The sequence below is a fragment of the Jaculus jaculus genome, chromosome 4, assembly GCF_020740685.1.
Source record: "Jaculus jaculus isolate mJacJac1 chromosome 4, mJacJac1.mat.Y.cur, whole genome shotgun sequence".
In the NCBI taxonomy this organism is placed as follows: Eukaryota; Metazoa; Chordata; class Mammalia; order Rodentia; family Dipodidae; genus Jaculus; species Jaculus jaculus.
In genome coordinates, this window is record NC_059105.1 from 116,775,448 (window position 1) to 116,796,661 (window position 21,214).

Below are 21,214 nucleotides of genomic sequence, written 5' to 3' on the forward strand. Positions count from 1 at the left end.
CCCAAATCTACATCAGTTGGGAATCTAACATTCAGAACACCTAAGTTTATGGGTGACACCTGAATCAAACCACCACATTCTGCCCCTGGCCCCCATAAACTGATAACCATACATGATGCAAAATATAATGTATCCAGTCCAATCTAAAAGTCCCCATAGTTTTTATCAATCCAATTCAAACATTCCCATAGTCCAAGATCTTTTAACTAAGCCACAGTACCAAAAAATATACCAAAAACCCCATAGTGGTACAGAATAAACATTCACACTGCAAAAGATGGCATTGGGCATAGCAAAGAAATGTTCAACCAATACAAGATTTAAAACAATCAGGGCAAGCATCAAACTCTGTAGCTCCAAGTCCAGCAACTATAGTCAGTGACAAATATCTTTAGTCCGATAATTCTAACCAGCAACCAGTTTCTGGAGTTCCAATTCTGCCTGTCCAGCTAGGTTACTCACAGTCCTGGAAAACTTCATGCAGGGCTGGCAGCTCTCCTTAGCAGCCATCTCGTGGTCCCAGCATCTCCACTGGATCTCTACTGCAACCCATGGCCCATCCTCATGGCCCCACTGGGTCCCTGCGGAGGCATCCAGCAAACCTGCTTCACACTGTCCATGGCTGTTTCCAAAACACAAGACCGTGTTGCAAATTCAATGACCCTTTCTTTCCTGCATTTCTTATACTCCACAATACCAGGTAGGGTGCCAATTTGTTAATCCAGGGGGGAATAAAGCAGACTTTGAAGAACAGGACACTCCTTGAGCACTCAGGCTCCTTCAAAAGAGTCTACATTCTTCCAGTTGCCCCAGTGCAGGTCAGCTGGCCCAATCTCAGAGGTTGTACTTTCTCATGCAATTGCAGCTGAACAGGCAGCAGTTTTGGCCTAAAGATTTCTTTCTGTGCCATATCCCTTTGCTCATACCAGTCCATTTCTTCACAAAGCAACCTTGCACAACTTCTCAGGACATGGGCATAACAGCAAGCTTCTCACACAAACTGCTTCTAGCCTAGTCCAAGCAAAGCTCTTTCTCACACTCACAAGCCAAACCTCAGAGTCCATAGTACTTACTGAATTCAGATCTTTCAACTCTGACCAGAATAGTCCATCAAGCTGTACTTACAGCACTGCAAGGCATCTCTGAGGCCAAGGTTTCAAATTCATCCACATTCCTCTTGAAAAATCAGCTCTAAAAGGCCAAAGCCACACAGGTGTCTAGCAGCATATGACGCCACTCCTTAGTACCAACATTACAGTTGCAGTTAGGTTCACATTGCTGGCAAAAATCAACCAACCAAGAGCAGATTTGGGGGTGGGGAGGTTTATTTTGGCTTACAGACTCTAGGGGAAGCTCTATTATGGCAGGGGAAAACAATGGCATGAATAGAGGGTGGATATCACTCCTGCCCAACATAAGGTGGACAATAGCAACAGGAGGTTTGCCAAACACTGGCAAGGGTATACTGGCTATCATACCTATAAGCCCACCCCCAACAATACACTGCCTTCAGACATGTTAATTCCCAAATCTCCATCAGCTGGAAACCTAGCATTCAGAACACCTAAGTTTATGGGGGACACTTGAATCAAACCACCACAGAGAGAAAGAGAGATAATTGGCATGCCAGGGCCTCTAGCCAGCGCAATCAAACCCAAGATGCGTGTGCCATCTTATGGGCACATGCAGCCTTGTGTGCTTGTGTCACCTTGTGTGTCTGGCTTATGTGGGATCTAGAAAGTTGAACATGGGTCCTTAGACTTCACAGGCAACTGCTAAGCCAGCCCTAAGTTTTGAAATTTTTTAGTGTGTGTGTGTGTGGATGCACATGTGTGTATGTGTGTGAGCACCAGAGGACAACTTAAGGTCTTGTTCTTTAGGCATCATCCACATGTGTGTGTATGTGTGTGTGCATGTGCAGGTACTCACATGCCACATAGAGCATGTGGAGGTCAGAGGACAACTTTTGGGTGTCATTCTTTCTTCTCCTTTGAAGCAGGGTCTCATGTTTACTGCTTGTTGGAGTTTGCTTCTCATTGCTGGGACAAAGCACCCAACCAAAAGCAGCTGATGGGAGATAAGTTTTTATTTTGGCTTTCAGTCTCAAGGGGAAGCTTCATGATGGCAGGGGATAGCATGGCATGAACAGAGGCTGGATATCGCCTCTGCCACAGCAGGTCTAAAACAGTAATAAGAGTGAGCTGAGCTCTGGCAAAAGGGAGATGGCTATAACACTCCATATCCCATCCCCAGAAACACACCTCCTTCAGCAAGGCTCCACCTCCCAAACTGCCATCGGCTGGGGACCAAACATGCAAAGCATGAGTTTATGAGGGGTGCATCTTATTCAAGCCACCACACCATTTCACCACACTGAGCCATCTCCCTAGTCCCCACCCTGTTTTTCTGTTGAGACAGGATATCTCACTGGCCTGGAACTTGCCAGCTATGCCAGACTCACTGGCCAATGTGAGGTCCAGGGATCCACTTGTCTCTGCCTCCTTCGTGTTGAGATTACAAGTACATGTATTATACCAGATATTTATTTATTTATTTTATTAACAACTTCCATGATTATAAAAACTATCCCATGGTAATACCCTCCCTACCCTCCTGCACTTTCCCTTTTGAAATGCCATTCTCCATCATATCCCCTCCCCATCTCAATCAGTCTCTTCTTTATTTTAATATTTTAATGGTCTTGTGTAGGTAGTGTCAGGCACTATGAGGTCAAGGATATCCAGGCCATTTTATGTCTGGAGGGAGCATGTTGTAAGGAGTCCTACCCTTCCTTTGGCTCTTACATTCTTTCCACCACCTCTTCCACATTAGACCCTGAGCCTTGGAGGGTGTGATTAAGATGTTACTCAGTACTCCAGTCACTTCTTTCCAGCACTATGATACCTTCTGAGTCATCCCAAGGTCACTGCCATCTGAAAAGAGAAGATTCTCTACCCAAAGTGAGAGTAGCATTAATTAATATAAGGGTATAAATATTAAGAGAAGTGCTTACTGGGCAGTTTGATAAGCATAGTATATACATTTTTCCAGACATCAGCAAACGTTACACCCCTAGGGCTCATACTACCCCTGTTTTAAGTTTTCAGTATCAGGGATGTGTTTCCCCCCCATGGAGCGGGCCTCCAGACCAATTGTAGGGCAGTTGGTTTCCACCATGACAGATGTACCACTATTGCACCCATTGGCTCATTTGGCCTACACCAGACATTTTTATGTGGATTCTAGGGATTTGACTCAGGTCCTCCTGGTTACATGGCAAGGATTTTACTCACGGAGCTATCTCCCCAAGCCAGAATGTTTGATTTAAAAAACTGCTTTTTGAGCTGAGCATGGTGCACGTCTTTAATCCCAGCACAGGAGGCAGAGGTAAGATCACTGTGACTTCTAGGCCAGCCTGAGAGTACATAGTGAATTCCAGGTCAGCATGGGCTAGAGAGAGATCCTGCCTCAAAAAAAAAAAAAAAAAAAGAAAGTACTTTGTTCGGCGAGTGCTGACAGTTCTCGGCAGCTGCCTGCTGCACCGCTTTCTATCATGATGGTATTGGGGTTGCCCGCCTTGGAACACTTGAACTGGAATCCGCGTAAACTTTTGTCCGTCTGGCATTTTTTTGCTCAGCATAAAATTTTCTCTGTGTTGTTGCATATGTGAGTGGATCATTCTTTTTCTGCATGTGTATTGTGTGATGTGCACATATATGTACATGTGTATGGAGGCCACAGGTCAGTGTCAGGTGTCTCCTTAGTCACTTACTCCTACCCCCTTTGAATTTTTACTTTGGCTGATAGTCTCAAGGAGAAGCTTCATGATGGCAGGGAAGACATGGCATGAGCAGAGGCTGGACATCACCTCTGCCACAGGTGAAAATAGCAGCAGGAGAGTGAGCCAGATTCTAGCAAGGGGGAGCTGGCTAGAACACCCAGAAACCCACCCCAACAACAGACTTATAAAAAACCCTTTTGTTGACAATATTCATACATACACATAATGTAGTTTTTTTAATAATGAAACAGCCTGGCGTGATGGTGCAGGCCTTTTTTTAATTTTAAATATTTTTTTGTTCATTTTTTTATTTATTTATTTGAGAGTGACAAACACAGGGAGAAAGACAGATAGAGGGAGAGAGAGAGGATGGGCACGCCAGAGCTTCCAGCCACTGCAAACGAACTCCAGATGTGTGCGCCCCCTTGTGCATCTGGCTAACGTGGGACCTGGGGAACCGAGCCTTGAACCGGGGTCCTTAGGCTTCACAGGCAAGCGCTTAACCGCTAAGCCATCTCTCCAGCCCCACATAATGTATTTTGATCATACTCTCCTCCCACTACCTTCTGTTGTCTCTCCACCCATGTCCCCCTTTCCAGTAAACCTCTTTTTCCGCCAATTAGTCCATTTCAACCCTCAAAAAATATTCTTATTTGAGAGAGAATGAGCACACCAAAGCCTCTTCCACTGCAAATGGACTTCAGATGCATGCATGCGTGCAGTGAGTATCTACATTTATGTCAGGTGCTAGGGAATTGAACCCAGGTCCTCAGGCTTTACAAGCAAGTGCCGAGCCAGCTCCTTCTGCCCTATTTTTTAAGGCAAGGTCTTTCATTGAACCTAAAGTTCACTAATTTGGCTAGACTAGCTGGCTCGTAAGTCCTAGTAAATCCTTCTACCTTTGCCTCCCTAGCTCTGGGATTATAGGTGCATGCCTCCGTGCTCAAATTTTTGTCGATCATTCTTGTTTTAAAATGATCACAGCTGGGCATGGTGGCGCACGCCTTTAATCCCAGTGCTTGGGAGGGAGAGGTAGGAGGATTGCCATGAGTTCGAGGCCACCCTGAGACAAAATAGTGAATTCCAGGTCAGCCTGAGCTAGAGTGAGACCCTACCTCAAACAAACAAACAAACAAACAAACAAAAAGATTCACATTCCTTTATAATTAATGTACCCCATTTCCATACTTCTGTTGATTGAGTAGTTTTCAGTCTTGTAACTGGAAACACGATTAAGAATAAGTTGTACAAGTACAAGTATTTTTACAGATTTATCTTCACCTATCCTGTGTAACTCTGGCCATAAGGCTGATGTATGTTTTCGCTTTATAAGAAACTACAGAACTCACTATGTAGCCCAGGCTGGCCTCAAACTTTGGGAAGGCCTTCTGCCTCAGGCTCTTCAGGCAGGGATTACAGGTTCAAATTACCACACCTGGCTCTACTCTTATTTATTTTTTCTACTCTTATTTTTATTGTGTCCTTTTGTCCACTTACTTTGAACTTAATTTGTCCTGTTGTTTTTTGCTAAATTTTGAAAAGCTTAGATCTAGAGGTCTGTGTTATTGGTTTTGCACATTTTCTTTTCTTTTTAAAGTTTTTAATTATTTATTTATTTTTGAGACAGGATGTCCCTGTGGTATAGGCTAGCCTGGAACACACAGCAATCCTCCTTCCTCTGTCTCTTGAATGTTGGGATCACAGGTATGAGCCACTGTGCCCAGCTCTTGTCTTCCTTTCTAATGGAGGCCTCTTAAAGCTCTAAGCATAGCTTCTCTTGTACTCAGCAAATTTTTCTGTGCTGTTTTCACTGTCACTCAGCTCAAAATTCACCTGGAAAATTGTTGTCTGTGGCCTTAGTTAGAAGTATATTGTTTCATTTATGAACATTTGAGATTTTTCTGGATATTTTGTTATTTTGAATTTTAATTTACTACCATTGTGGTCAGGGTCTGTTTATGTCCCAGAATCTGGTATATTGTGGTAACTACAGAATGTTCTCTTAAAAATAATGTGTATTCTACAATCATTGCATAGTATTCTATAAATATTAATTAGATCAGATTGGTTGGTAGTGGTTTCTGAATCTTTTATATCTGCTTGTGCAATTTACTGAAAGGGGATGTTAAAATCTCAACTATGAATGTGGTTTATCTGTTTCTTCCTTTAGTTTTGAATTCTTTTTGCTTTGAGTATTTTAAAGCCCTTACAAAGTGTTCTGCGTAGTTCAGGTCACCCTGTCTTCTGGATGAAGTCATTGTGTCTGATCATGAAATTTCCACCATTTTTATCCGTCTCACCTTTTTGACTACAAGTCAGCCTGTGCTTCTGTATTCAGGGTATCTTTATATAGCATAAGACAGGGTTTTGTTTTTCACCCGGTCAGAAACTGTGCCTCTTAGAGGAAAGCCTTTTCGACATACATCTGTGTTGCTCTGTTTACATTACCCAGTGCATGGCTGTTCCTGGGGTCTCTCTGGTTTATTTTGCCTGCTTATCCTGCTGTGGTAGACCAGCCAGTTGTGTGTAGTTTCCCCTTGTAAGGTGTCCTGAGCTGGGGGCATTTACCTGAGTGACATTGCTGGTACACACATTGCTCACCTAGATGTTATTTGATTAAGGACTGCCAGATCTAGTGGGATGCCCAGGGCTAGAGGTATATCTAAGTGGTTAGAGCACTTGCCCAGCAGGTCTGAGGCCCTAGATTCAAATCCCATTTCTCTCTCTCACACACGCACACACACGCACACACGTCAACTGGTGATGACAATGGCTAGAGTTCTGGGTTGAGTAGTGAAGAGAAGCCCGCTGCCCACAGAGCGGGGCCGGTGGTTTGCCTTTACAGAGACACAGGGATGCAGCACAGGTGAGGACAGAGACACACAGGTAGGTCGGCAGGTAGACTGAGAGGAGCTTGGGGATGATGGGCAGGAGGAACCAGTCACCTAATGATGTAAGACATGAAGTCTCCACATGGGAGCCGGGGTATGTGCATGGGCCAGAGAAACAGCTGGGTGCTTTTGAGACTAGGCATGAAGCAGTTTTGACCCACCAAGCCCTGAGCCTCAGCCCCGCTGGGGCAAGTGAGCACAGGCAGAGTGGTGCAGGGAGGCTGCCCCTGAAGGGCACCCCCTTGCAGGAAGAGAGGTGTAACTTGCTTGGTCGTGCACGGTTGGTGGCACAGCAGGACTTGGGCATTTATCTGTGTCAGTGGGTCGATGAAGTGCTCTAATGGAAGACCGTGCTGCCCACAAGGAATGGGCATTCGGTGCGCGCTTGTCTGCGGCTTTCACCATTCTGTGAAAGTGACACATGCCACTCCAAAGGAATTTAGGGAAAATATCAGAAATAGAAAAGACACCAAAACTCCCACATACTCCACAGAGGCAGTCATGGTTCACACATTCCAGTGCTGTTTTTGACTATTGTATGTGTGTGTATGTGCAGTGTGCATGTGTATATTTGTTCATATGTGTATGGGCTAGTGTATATGAAAGTGTGTGTGTGTGTACACACAAAGGCAGAGGTCAGAAGTTGACATCAGATGTTTCCCTCACTCTCCACTTTAGTTTTTTGTTTGTTTGTTTGTTTTTGTTTTTGTTTTTGTTTTTGTTTTACAAGGTAGGGTCTCACTTTAACTCAGGCTGACCTGGAATTCTCTATGCAATGTCAGGGTGGCCTCAAACTCACAGTGATCCTCCTACCTCTGCCTCCTGAGTGCTGGGATTAAAGGCATGCACCACCACACCCAGCTCACTTTAGCTTTTGAGACAGGGTCTTTCATTGAACCTGGAGTTCATCCCTTTGGCTAGACTAGCTAGCCAGCGAGCCCCAGGAACCTCCTGTCTTTTCCTCCCCAGTATCTGGATTGCAGGCATCTGCGGCTATGCCCAGCATTTAATGTGGGTGCTAAAGCTGAGCTCAGGTCAGGCTGGTCCCCTCCCCAGACTCGGGTACTGGTTTTCTTTTTAATCAATAATAGTAATTTATTACACAAGTCCTAGTTGCACATATTGTTTTCTACCAATATCATCTGTAATTTCTTTTTCATTTAAGTTTTTACTTCTGTTTGGTGGTAAAAAGTGTTTTGCTAATATCAAAAGAAGGTCTGCAGCTATTGTCTATGTGAAATGATCAAGCACATTTTGAAAGCTACAAATCCTTTTTTTTTTGTTTGTTTGGTTTTTTTTGAGGGGGCGTTTCGAGGTAGGGTCTCACTCTAGCTCAAGCTGACCTGGAATTCACTATGTAGTCTCAGGGTGGCCTCCAGCTCATGGCGATCCTCCTACCTCTGCCTCCCTAGTGCTGAGATTAAAGGTGTACAATACTATACCCAGCTAATCTTTTATTTTTTTGGGGGGGGAGCTGGGCAAGGTGGTACACACCTTTATGAGAGAGAAGGAAGAGAGAGAATTGGTGTGCCAGGGCTTCAGCCACAGCAATTGAACTCCAGACACGTGTGCCACCTTATGTGTGACCTTATACACTTGCATCATCTTGTATGTCTGGCTTATGTGGGACCTGGAGAGTGGAACATGGGTCCTTAGGCTTTGCATGCAAGTGCTTTAACCACTAAGCCATCTCCCCAGCCGTCAGGCACCATTTTTAAAGAAAATATCTGGGCCCTGGAGGTTCAGTGACATACTACCCAAATGGGAATAACTCCCCTGCACCAATGTGACTGAGCAGTGGCGTGTCAGGCTGGGAGGGCCCAAGAGGGGTGCCTGACCCTTTTCTGGGGAGATCAGCAGGGGCTGCAGGAAGGAGGCAGTCTATGAATGCTCTCTCATCTTTTTTCTTCCCATCTCCTCTTCTTCATTCTCTCTGACAAAACTCACTCCCACTCCCTTCCCTCTGTGTGGCTGAAGGGTGGGCATGCTCAGGGTGGCACAAATGGGGAGGACCAACTCAGGAAGAATGGAGAAGCAAAACATCCAGAAGAAAAGGAACAACTCTGAGCATGCCATTCCACCACCGCCCTTCTGTGTGCGCAGTGCCCTGCCCGTGTGGCCGAACAAGGTGTTTGTGCAAGAAGCGTTCCCCCTTGCCCTAATTCAGCCATGCCCTGGTACTGGCCCACACCGCATGTCTCTCCCACTGGGTTTGTGTTCTCCAGACAGCAGTGACAGTGAGCTGGAGCTGTCCACAGTACGCCACCAGCCAGAAGGGTTGGAACAGCTACAGGCCCAAACCAAGTTCACCAAGAAAGAGCTGCAGTCCCTGTACCGGGGCTTCAAGAACGTGAGTACCCCTGTGTCCCCAGGGGAGGTCCTGAAGAGCCTGCTCCTCTTGTCCCTGCCTCCAAGGCAGGAGGGACCCTGAGCCAGGAAACCTAGAAAATTCTCTAGTACATACTAAGCATGCAAGGGCCCTTTACAGAACTCACATTTTGGGGGAGAGCAGTCTGGGGGTGGGGGCAGATATGCCTGGGCACTATAATGGCTCCTCTCTTAGCATTGGTGCTGTTACCAGGGAGGAGAGTGTGTGGACCAGCCTCCTCCTCCCTCTCCTCCCACCTGCCCTGTGCAGACCTCCCCAGCCCGGGGCTTAGAGTGGCCCAGCAGAGGCCAGAATGAGAAGCTCTGTGAAGTCAGGCCTCAAAGTGGGGGTGGCCAAGGTAACTGAGAGGGGCAACTTCCCGCTGCAGGAGTGTCCTACGGGCCTGGTGGACGAAGACACCTTCAAACTCATTTACTCGCAGTTCTTCCCTCAGGGAGGTGAGTCCAAGGCCAAGCCTCCCCGGGGCTACGACCCTTTTCCAGGGAGGGGACCCCACTGCCACCCATACCCTCCTTGCCACCCTTACCTTCTTGAGGCCTTGTGCTGCCTCTGAACCACAAGAATGTGGGCTCTTGCCCAGGATGAAGCTAGAGCCTTTGGGCAGGGCTGGGTGGGGCGGGGGAGGCAGGCTTCCAGGCAGCTCCCCCCAACCATCTATTCCTTTCTGCCCCCAGATGCCACCACCTACGCACACTTCCTCTTCAATGCCTTTGATGCCGACGGGAACGGGGCCATCCACTTTGAGGTAGGTCCCTGCCGACCCCTCCCACGTGCACTGTTCCTACAATCTGCCAGATGGTCTTCTCACCCTAGTGCCATCCTCCTGGGGCTGTGGAGAGGGTCAGGCTCTATTCTAGATGGAATGAACCAGTGTGGCCCCCAGAACATGAATAGGCTGCTGTCCATTGGCCAATGAACTGGATTTGGGGGGTCCAGACACCTTAGACTCATCCTTCTTACATTCTGGAAATTTGCATCTAGCTCTGGAAGCCAAGGGAACTGAGTACACACTGGGTAGTGGTGACCCAAAACAAATTTGTATTCTTTAAAAAAAATTATTCCAGGGAGAGAGGGAGAATGGGGGCTCCAGGGCCTGTTGCCACTGTAAATGAACTCCAGATCCATATGCCACTTTGTGCATCTAGCTTTATATGGACACTGGGGCGTAGAATCCTGGCTTCAGGCTTTGCAAGCAAGCATCTTTAACTTCCAAGCCATTTCTCCAGCCCCAAATTTGCAATTTTTTTTTTTTTTTGGTATTTTAGGTAGAGTCTTGCTCTAGCCCAAATATGCATTCTTAAAAAACATCAGGGTCTAATGCGGAAGAGGTGGTGGAAAGAATGTAAGAGCCAAAGAAAGGGCAGGACTCCATACAACATGCTCCCTCCAGACACAAAATGGCCTGGATATCCATGGCCTCACAGTGCCTGACACTACCTACACAAGACCATCATAAGAGGAGGAAAAGATCAAGACATCAAAAGTAAAAGAGAGACTGAGATGGGGAGGGGGTATGATGGAGCATGGAGTTTCAAAGGGGTAAGTGGGGGGAGGGAGGGTATTACCATGGGGTATTTTTTATAATCATGGAAGTTGTTAATAAAAAATAAAAATAAAAAAATATTTAAAAAATAAAGGGACTCAATCAGTAAAATACTTGCCACAATGAATGAAGGCCAGAGTTCATATCCCCAACACCCGTGTAAATGCCAGATTGGTGTGGCTGATGGTACCTGTAATTCCAGTGCATGGGAGGCAGACACAGGAGATCCCTAGGGTGAGATGGTGTTGCAGTCAGGTTCACATTGCTGGCAGAAATCACCCAACTAAGAGCAGCTTGAAGGCAAAAAGGGTTTATTCTGGCTTACAGACTCTAGGGGAAGCCCCATGATGGCAGGGGAAAATGATGGCATGAACAGAGGATGGACATCCTCCTGGCCAACATCAGATGAACAACAGTGACAGAAGAGTGTGCCAAACACTGGCAAGGGGAAACTGGCTATAATACCCATAAGCCCGCCCCTAACAGTAGTCTGCCTCCGGGAGATGTGAATTCCCAAATCTCCATCAGCTGGGAACCTAGCATTCAGACACCTGAGTCTATGGGCGCCACCTAAATCAAACCATACAGATGGCTAGCTAGATTAGCTAAATTGGAGAACTATGGGTTCAAGTGACAAACTCAGCCTCAGTAAAATAGAGTGATTAAGGAAGGCACCTCATGTCTGGCCTCCACATACACACACATGAGACACACATGCACACACAGGTGTGCACCAAGAGGGAGAATCAAGGTTTTTGTGAGTTTTTTATTTTATTTTGAGCCTGGGTCTCTGTATGTACCTAGAACTGTCTTCAAATTTACACCTAGCCCTTCGATCATAGCCATGAGCCACCACACCTGGATCTAAAAGAGGTCAGGGTTTAGTGATGGCATTTCAAACCCATGTGCCCAGAATTTATCACTGTTCCTGAGCAAACAGGCCAGAAGCATCCAGAAAACAAAGTGAGAAGACTCGAGGCCTCTGGGTGATCCCCTCAACAAGATGCCATGAGTAAATCCTAATGCTCCTGGGGTGAGGAGGGAGAAGCAGGCACTCCCCCACTGCTGCAGACACCTGGGGTTGGAGGCTGGGCTGGACTCCCTGTGCGGGCAGTGGTGTTATAGGTCTGCTCTCTGGCCTGGCCACATACGATCATTTGAGAGAGGCCCCATCTGTGGAGCCCAGGCCCCTAAAAATAGCTGCAAGGAAAAGCTGAAACCTCTTCAGAGAGGAAAACCTCAGTGAGAGCCAGCCTGATCGATCACTGCCCAGCTCAGCTTCCAAGGCCAAGGGCGGCCAGCAGGAAAGCGGTCCAGCAAGCTTACAGTTCAGAAAGCCCCCGAACACTCTGCACTGGGGTAATAATAACTCGTCAATAATGCCACTGGGCTATTTTTATACTGCGCCGGCCACAATGACACACCCAGTGGGCCCGGGAACCCAGGCTAAGGCCAGGCTTTGTGACCACAGCCCCCCTTCTTCTGACTCTGAGGGCCATAGCTTGTGTGAACAGTGTTGTCATTCTTTTCTTTTCAGTAACTCCTGGAATACCAAAGCCATAACACATGGGAAATCCAGTGATTACAGGGAGTTAATGGGGAACTGTGTGGCCTCCCCTTCTCTGCTGTGTCCAGTTTCTAGTATTTCCACCTAGGGCTCTGAGACCTCTGGGGAGAAGGGTGAGGGAATGTAGTGTGAGAGCATCTCTTGTTCAGAAATGAGATGATGCCAGGCATGGTGGCGCACGCCTTTAATCCTAGCACTTGGGAGGCAGAGGTAGGAGGATCACTGTGAGTTCGAGGCCACCCTGAGACTCCAAAGTGAGTTCTAGGTCAGCCTGGGTTAGAGTGAGACCCTGCCTCAAAAAAAACAAAACAAAAAAAGAAATAAATGAGATGATCTGTCAGCTTTGCTGGTTCTCTTGTGAGCAGGGGCCAGGAAGGTCCTGGTTATCCTTCTCTTGTGGCTATTGCCTCCTCTCCCCTAAAACAAGGGGTGGGATGACAGATGGTGTGGAAGTGGCTGAGATGGGGGCTGTGGTGCAGTTCTGCAGACACCTTCTCAAGTCACCCAGCACGGGTCTCTAGTGGAGCCTCCCATGTACTTCTTTGCATGTGAAATTCCGAATCCTTGCAGGGAAGTCCTAACTGCAACATTTTGTCTGGGAAGCCTTTTACAGGAAAGAAGGGGCCCATATACCCACAGCCCTATCCTCACTTATCCCAGGTTAGGAACCAGGGGTCTAGAGCTCTGTATGTAAGAGCTGGACCAGCAGACATTTGTGCCAACTCACCACCGGGCCTCAGAACCTTCCGTGTGCCCTTAAAATGGAAAACCAAGTCAGCTTACCAGTGCATATGATAACCTCAATCCTTTTGCATATGTATAGAGACAAGATACTATTTTTTTTTAATTTTATTTATTTATTTTAGGGAGAGAGAGAATGAAAGAGACCAATGGGCATGGTAGGGCCTTCAGCAACTACAAAAGAACTCCAGACATATGCCCCACTTTATGCATCTGGCTTACATGTGTTCTGGGGAATTGAACCTGGGCCCTTTAGCTTTGCAGGCAAGCACCTTAATAGCTAAGCCATCCCTCCAGCCCAAGACACTATTAGTTACAGTTTGCTGGTATGGGAAAAAAATAGTATTACTGCCCTTCACTCAACAAAATAAGAACAACAGTGGATGAACAAAACTAGCAAACCTCACCTACCCTTTTCCTCACGGGATCTGCTAGCAACATGCTACCAGGCCTTTCAGCGAAATTACCTTGCGAAAGCCTCACAAGACATTCCAAGTCATTCTGTAACTGTTGGTATCTCCTGGGACCTAAGATGAATAGGCTGCCCAGACTGGAGATGGCATTGGCCAAGCTGCTTATTTGGAATATAGGGGCTAGTGCGTGTATAAAGGACATGGTGGATTCGCTGTCCTTTCACCTGACCGACAGTAAACGTCTTCCCATGCCTTTGGTCAAGCCAGGCATCCCTGGCCATGATGTGAATGCTGCTATTAAGGGCAGGCCTGTATTTGCTCCACCCAGCTCCCTGGGCACTGCTGTGGGCTTTGCCAGTCATCCTTACGTTCACCTTTGGGATGTCTTGGCCTGGAAACCTGGTATGCCCTGGGTGCTTCCTTGGGAATAGCCACATAACTCTGGGGAAGTAACAGGCCTCTTACACTCTGGATTTAAGATCAAGGAGTTACCAAGCCATGTGGCCTGGAATTTTTAGAACTAGTATATATTTAGACCTGGGCTGACTGGACTTGGGGTCTTCTGTGGCATGTTTACAAATGAAGCTCTCCAGTGGCCTTTCAGGGGACATCGCCACCTACTGTCTCCTAGTACTGTCATGTCTCCAATGCATTCTAAGGGGCCCTCCAAAGGGACATTCCCTTGTTGTTAGGAGCAGACTGTGTGGCTCAGCATGAGGGCAAGACAGGAGGAGGGTGCTGGCATCTTCTCATGATCCACCTGAGAAAGATGGGTGCTAAGTTAGATGCCACACCTCCTGGCCTCCCACAAAGAAACCCTGGGTTTGGGACGGGGAAGGGACATGGCTTCAGAGATGACTTTGAATCTCCCACACACTCACGTTTTTGTATTTCTCATTTCCCACACTTGGGGTTATAAGAAATGACACATTGGGGCTGGAGAGATGGCTTAGCAGTTAAGGCACTTGCTGGCAAAGCCAAAGGACCCAGGTTCGATCACCCCGTACCCATGTAAAGCCAGATGCACAAGGTGGATCTCACCTGGAGTTCATTTGCAGTGGCTAGAGGCCCTGACATGCCCATTTTCTATCTCTCTCCCTGCCCCCTTAAGTAAATAAATATTTTAAAAGTAACAAGAAATGTCGCATTGTTCCTCCATGAAATGTTTTCATGATTTCAACAGGTTGACAGGGTATGCTTTGGAAAAATAGCAGGCGACTTCTTCCTCTGGCTTTAGCCCATTGTCATGGCTTCTTTCTGTGTTACCTAGTGACACGTTTCTGTGGCTCTTCTTGGATGTCCAGTTTATACACAGTGAGCTGGGTATCCCTGAACATACACCTTTCCCATTCCCCACCAGCCGACTGCAAGATTCAGATAGCCACTGGTAGCAACCATCGCATTTCCCCTTGGCCAGGTGTCTGTGACATCCTCATTTCTTCAACACCAGGCTCTTCTGTTTGTCTAAACCTCTTGCCTGGCATCTCCTGAAGCACAAGCCCCTTTCGTAGGCTCCACTGTGCCCCTTGGGACCCTCTTCCTCCTTTCCCTCAGGTCATGTTCTCTGACATATGGATCCCTTACCTTCCTCTCTCTGGCTTTGCTCTGGTCCAGGGGCATAGCGCCCAGCAGCATTCATAGGAAGAATGTGTGGGTGGTAACTTTGGAGGGTCTGGGTGTCTGGGAGTGTCTTTACTGTTTTTATCCTGTGCACACTTGCTCCATGAACTCCCATAGGAAGTTACCCTGTTGGCTTCTTCCAGGGCTGCAGTTCAACAGGCATCACCCGCTGATTCCAGCCTGGTGTGCATGAAGCCTGATGGATGATGGATAGGTGGACGATTGCTATTGACTGTTTTTCCCATTTGGCTTTGCTTTTCTCTCTGGGAGTTTGTGGGTCTTCTCTTGGCAGCCAGCTTAGCTGCACTTCACCGTGACCTGTACCTGTGGGCTGTGCTGCACTGGTTTTACGCACTGTGCCAGGCCAGGGGTATCAGAGGGGCTTGGGGGCTCAGCCTTCCTTTCTGGGAAACCTTCCTGATTTCTTTGCCACACTTTTCTGCGTTTCCTTTGGCTGTTCCTGGTGTTGACTGCCCTGAGTGGCCATGCCCTCTTGTCTGCTCTCCAGCTCCTGCCTGCCTCATTCCCATGCTCTCCTCCAGCCCTTCTTTTGCCATTTTCAATCCCGAGGAGCTCTTTCTGGTCTCTGATTGTTTTGCTTTTGTTTTTAAACAACATCATATCCCTTTTTATTTATTTATTATTATTATTATTATTATTATTATTATTATTATTATTATTTGGGGAGATTCAAGGTAGGGTCTTCCTCCAGCCCAGAATTCACTGTGTAGTCTCAGGCTGGCCTTAAACTCACATTGACCCTTTTAGCTTTGCCTCCTAAGTGTTGGCATTAAAGGTGTGTGCCCACACCCAGCCTCTATTCCTTTTTAATTTTTATTTATGAGAGAGAGAAAGAGGCAAAGAGAGAATGAGTATGGGTGTGCTAGCCCCCACCCCTGAAAACTCCAGATGCATGCATGACTTTGTGCATCTGGCTTTAAATAGGTACTGGGGAATTGACTTGGGCCATCAGACTTTGCAAGCAAATACCTTTAACTGCTGAGCCTTCTCTCCAGCCCAAACATTCTGTTCTTATTTTAAGAGGTTCTAACCTCTTAAAATTTCTAACCTCTCTGTCTCAAATTTTTTGTTAGTTTTCCTTACTGAATTGTTCCCTCCAAATAGTTGTTTGTTTGCCTTGGTCTTACCTTCTCATGGCATAGACTTCCTTGTGGCCAGGATGTAGTATGGGAGCAGGAACAGAGTCCTTTCCTCACCTGCTTTCCTCTCTCATGGCCATTCTCTGACCGCCACTTCTTCAAAACAGCCTAAGAGGACTTCATGGGGCAGGGAAGGGTTAACTCTCAAACCTTCCAGAAGATGAAGGAAAGACTTGATTTCCACATACTGGTGTAATAACACAGTTCCCCCCTGACAATCATGACATCATCTGTCATACCCCACAGGTGATGGCAGCCCACCGGCCTGATTCAGGAGTTGAACTTCATGAGTGTAACATGTTAAGCTGAAAGTTTTCAAGCACTGTCAATATGCAGATGCTTAGCAAACTAACAGTCAAGCATCCCTGTATAAAAAGAGCACCCTGTGTGTTCTCTGACAGCAGCAATGCAGAAAATGAGTCTTGAGATACGATACAGTGATGTCTGTTTATTTGAGATCACTATCTGCTACCATGCAACTTCCTCCCATGCACTCACACGTTCCAGTACATGTGTGTGCACACACATCCATCCTACCATGTACTTCACTCCCACATTTACACATAGTTAAGCATATGTTTCCACATACAAGGGCATACAACTCACACTGTCACACACAAACATGCTCCCACACTGCGTTAACCTGAATGGATGCTACCTACCACGCTGCCATGGACGACCCTCACCTGTGAAGGTGTGACTTTCGGTGGACTGGAGATGGAATATCAGCTTTGGTTTGTCACTACTCACCCACCTTTTCCTCGGTAGGACTTTGTGGTCGGGCTCTCCATCCTGCTGCGAGGGACAGTCCATGAGAAACTCAAGTGGGCCTTCAATCTCTATGACATTAACAAGGATGGTTATATCACCAAAGAGGTACTGGGTTGGCAGGACTGCCTGCCCATCTTTCTCCCCTGCGCTCCATGCCCGACCTTGCTGTCTCCCCTTCTCCTGCTGCTGCTATCCTAGAAGCCCTCAGTCTCACCTTGGCACACAGCAATCTGCGGGAAGTTCTCCTGCTGCCTCTGGGTCCTGTACACCTAGTATAGAGTAGAAGTCATACATCCTTATCCAGCCCAAAACTGTTTTCAGTCAGCCTTGCTTGTGGAGAGGGTCTGGGAGAGACATAGTGGAAAAGCTGGGCACTCTGGACCTGGCTCCTCAGAAGAGGGAGAGGCAGGGTGGTCTTTTAAGGCAGGGGGCAGATGGGCCCTCAACACATGGCCCCACCGAGAGTTTGGTTTGGCCCAAAGATTTTTTATCTGAAATAGCTGTTAGAGCTTCACGTTTTGGAGATGGGCACGTAAGAAGTTATCTCCAGCTTTGCTTGGGAGTCAAAAGCCAGCTGTGTGGAGAAGTGCAGCCAGGCTTGCCTTCCTCCAGCTTCCGTGATTCTTCTGATTGGCTCCCCGTGGGCCTTAGAGGCAGCCCTCTGCTGGAGCCCTTAAGACTATCAGGTGGCCCTACAGTGGACTCAAGTGGCCTTCTATCCCCCAGGAGATGTTGGCCATCATGAAGTCCATCTACGACATGATGGGTCGCCACACCTACCCCATCCTGCGGGAAGATGCACCCCTGGAGCACGTGGAGAGGTTCTTCGAGGTGCGCAGGAGCCGTGGCCACACTGGGAGAGAGGCAGCCGCAGCAAGCCATTTGCCGTCCTTAAGCACCCCTCACCCCAGGAGGTCCAACTTGGCTTCCCATCCTGGCTGAGGATCAGAATTCCCTGAATGGTGAATGAAACCCAAGCTGTATGTCAGTGAGCATGACGTCATCTCAAAGCTGAGGTGCTCTGAGCGTCGGGGTGTCTCCCAACGTGTTTCCAGCACACCTGCCCCGCTCCCCACCAAGCGGGTTGTCTGTGCTCTGTGTTTGTGAGGGGCTGAGAGTCTGGAGGAACCAAAGGTTCTGACTTTCACTGGCCTCTAGTCCCTGGGCCTCAGGTACCCTGGCTAATGTCCTGCAGGTGAGGCCGTCAGGTGATCATGGAGAGACTGCTGGGAAGTATCTCCATGATAAACCCAGGTGGACGTCAGGGAAGCCACTAAGCAGACCGCCTGGGGAGATGCTAGGAAGGGTAGCCAAGTGGGGGAGGTTGAGAAAACAGAAACAGAAAGACTGGTTGGATTGGGGAAGTCCATCCCTCCCCTGAAACATCCTCCGGCAAGGGTCAGGACCAGCCCTGGTGGGAACTGACTACTAACCCTGGGTGGCTTGGATTGCAGAAAATGGACCGGAACCAGGATGGGGTGGTGACCATTGAAGAGTTTCTAGAGACTTGTCAGAAGGTAGGTGGCATCAGAGGACTGGACTCTGGGTCCTCTGTGGGCTCCGTATGTCCACACAAATACACACACATCCGATCCAGGAGGATGCTGTCAGCTGCCCTTGGTCTCTCCCCGCCTCCTGAACGGTGTCAGTCTCTCCTCAGAGCCCCCCTCCCCATGCCCACTGCCTGCTCCTGACAGCCCCGCCGTGTAGCACCTCCAGTCAGAGGAGCAGATGTGAGGCCCGCAGGAAGGTGACCAGCCTGGTATCCCTCCTGACAGTGACACCGAGAGAAAGGTGCCCAGAGCCTACTCAGCATTGCCACTGGTCCTCTTCTTAGAGCCACTGAGGGCAGGATACTATGTCCCTGTCCCCGCCACTGCCTCCCATCCAGAGTGGTCTCTTATTAGCCCACCGCTTCGGTTGTTATCTGATGACAGCCACATTGCCGGCAGTTAGGCCTCAATATTGAACATAGTTTGTGTCTTGTCACCTGGACTCTGGGACCATCGGCTCCCTGTCATTCCCACTTTTCCTCAGCACTCCATCCAACCAGTGAGACGGGGCCCCTGATGAGAATCTACTCGCCCGGGTGGGATGGGAGCCACCGCTGCTTCCTCCCTCCTAGCTCCTGACCAGCCTCTCTCCCCATGCAGGATGACAACATCATGAGCTCCATGCAGCTGTTCGAGAACGTGATCTAGGACACGTGGGAGGGACCCTGGGTGGCCATTGCTACTCCACCCCCCCAAGAAGCCTCCATTCTGCCAGGAGCAGCCTCCATGAGAAACATTTTTCTAATATATTTGCAAAAAGTGAGCTGTTTGCTCCCTAGATAGACACACACAGCCTTTCCCCTCTCTTCCCTCTCTCTCTCTCTCTCTCTCTCTCTCTCTCTCTCTCTCTCACACACACACACACACACACACACCAGTTCCTCTGGCATGGTGGAGGATGTGGAGATCAGATGAACCCAGCCCTCACCAGCTATCCCCCAGGTCACTGGAGCAAGGCTGCCTATGGGATGGCGAGCACTGCCTGGATATTACCCAGGAGGGCACGGAGGTTGATCTCCACAGTAAAAGCCCCTTGTGTCCTTTCTCAGCACCCAGGGGCCAGGGCACTCCTTGCCTATAGCCTCGTGCACCCAGAAAGCTCCTGAAATCCTGGAGGGGTCACATAGGAGGGTCTGACTAGAGAAGAAATGGTGATGGAGGCATAGCCTGCTGCGTCCTGAAAATGCAAGCCACCCACTGGAGGGCAAGCTTGAGTGGTGACGACGGCCCACTGGGCTTATCTTTCCTTCAGCTCAGGATGGGGTTGAGGCTTTTGAGAAGCTGGGGGACTGTTTGTCCACTCCACTGGGTAGAGACACTCATGGGAATGTGCAAGGTAGGGCTGCCCCCATCCCTCCAGCAGCAGAATGTCTCCTTACAATCTTTTGGGGTTCTGGGAGGAAGTCACATGGCTCAGGGACTGGCAGCCAGGGAGCCTTTGCCATGCTAGGAAGAGCCCAAGAAGGCTTCCCTCTACCCTCTCTTGCCACCTTCCATCCATGTCCCTTAGCCCAGAGGCCTGGCCAAGGCTACCCTTGAACAGGCCCACCCCCAGCCCATACAAAAAGCACAAACACCCCAGCAGCTCAGACTGCACCCAGGAGGGGAGCCAAGGACACTGCTATTCCAAGGCAAGCCCTCCCTGGTGGGGTCAGGCCTGGGTCCCAGGAGCCCTGACATGGTGGCCTGGCGAAGGAAGCTTGGGGATTCATCCCAGCCTCAGCCATGGGGTTTTGAAGCCTGTTCCCAGCCCAGCCCAGCCCACCAACATTCTAAAGCACAAGCCCAGGATTCTGCTTGGCTGGGGCTCCTCCATGGGGAAAGCCAGAGCCCACCATGAAGGTTAAAGAGCCCGTGGCCAGGCGGCAGAGGAACAGCAGCCTCAGGAGGAAACAGAGCTGCTCCCACCTGCCCAGGTCTCCCTGAGAAAGAGTACATCCCAGGCAGCATGGGCCCTTCTAAGGAACATTCCCACACAATACATTCCATCGGCTGCAATCCTGTCTACTGGGGCCCAGCTCTGGGAGTCTGTGAGTGTCCCCAGGAGGCTGCCCCCAGGGTAAGCTGTGTCCTTAGAGGAAAACCAGGATGGAGGAGGCAGTGAGAACCCTGTGGCCCCCACATGCAGGTGGAACCCCTTGGGGCTGCATTTACTCCCATCTCCAGCCTGACTGGGGGACCCCCTCCCCTCCTCTGGAGGGCATCAGCTTCCCTGGCTCAGGGATCACCCCCTTCTCCAGTCTGACCCTTCCACCTGGGGTCCCTGTGCTTGGGAGGAGCCAACATCACAGGAGAGGATCACCACCATACCCTGTTCCCCTTGGCCTCTGGCTGCACATCCAATCAGGAGAGGTCTGTTCCCTGTGAGGGGGCACAGACTGGCCGCATGTCTGCATGGCAGAAGCGTCTCCCTTGGGCACAGCCTGGGAGGGTGGTTCCTGTCGCAGTGTCCACCAATATTCAGTCCTCTATATTTTAATAAAATAAACTTGACAAAGGAGATGGACTCCCATCAGCCTTTTCTCTCATCCAAGTACTAACCAGGCGTGACCCTGCTTAGCTTCTAAGATGACGTTGGTATGACCTGTGGCTGTAGACACATCAACTTAACCTCAACTCGCAACTCCTGTCAGCCCACCCCATCCCCAGCGCTATTAGCCACGGCTCCTGCACAATGCTATGCTGGTAAATGTTGACATCTTTGGGAAGGAAGCACCTGGAAACACTCAGGCTCCCAGTGGTGATGTCACTGAAGCTGGGCGAGTCAGCAAGAAATGATGTTCAC

General features: G+C 48.8%; 1 protein-coding gene across 2 annotated transcripts in view; it reads left to right on the top strand.

The window, feature by feature from the left end:
* Window positions 1-20,929, top strand: part of Kcnip3 (potassium voltage-gated channel interacting protein 3) — a 97,088-nt gene extending 76,159 nt beyond the window's left edge. Inside the window, exons 3-9 of one of the 2 annotated variants that reach the window (XM_012952494.2) lie at window positions 8,902-9,022; window positions 9,429-9,498; window positions 9,736-9,806; window positions 16,874-16,981; window positions 17,603-17,707; window positions 18,331-18,393; window positions 19,030-20,929. In XM_012952494.2, coding sequence (XP_012807948.2) covers window positions 8,902-9,022; window positions 9,429-9,498; window positions 9,736-9,806; window positions 16,874-16,981; window positions 17,603-17,707; window positions 18,331-18,393; window positions 19,030-19,077 — 586 coding nt within the window. In that variant the 3' untranslated portion in view covers window positions 19,078-20,929. Of the gene's footprint in view, window positions 1-8,897; window positions 9,023-9,428; window positions 9,499-9,735; window positions 9,807-16,873; window positions 16,982-17,602; window positions 17,708-18,330; window positions 18,394-19,029 lie in introns of both variants that reach the window. The other variant, XM_004651746.3, reaches the window with a different exon arrangement.
* The last annotated feature ends 285 nt before the right edge of the window (window positions 20,930-21,214 follow it).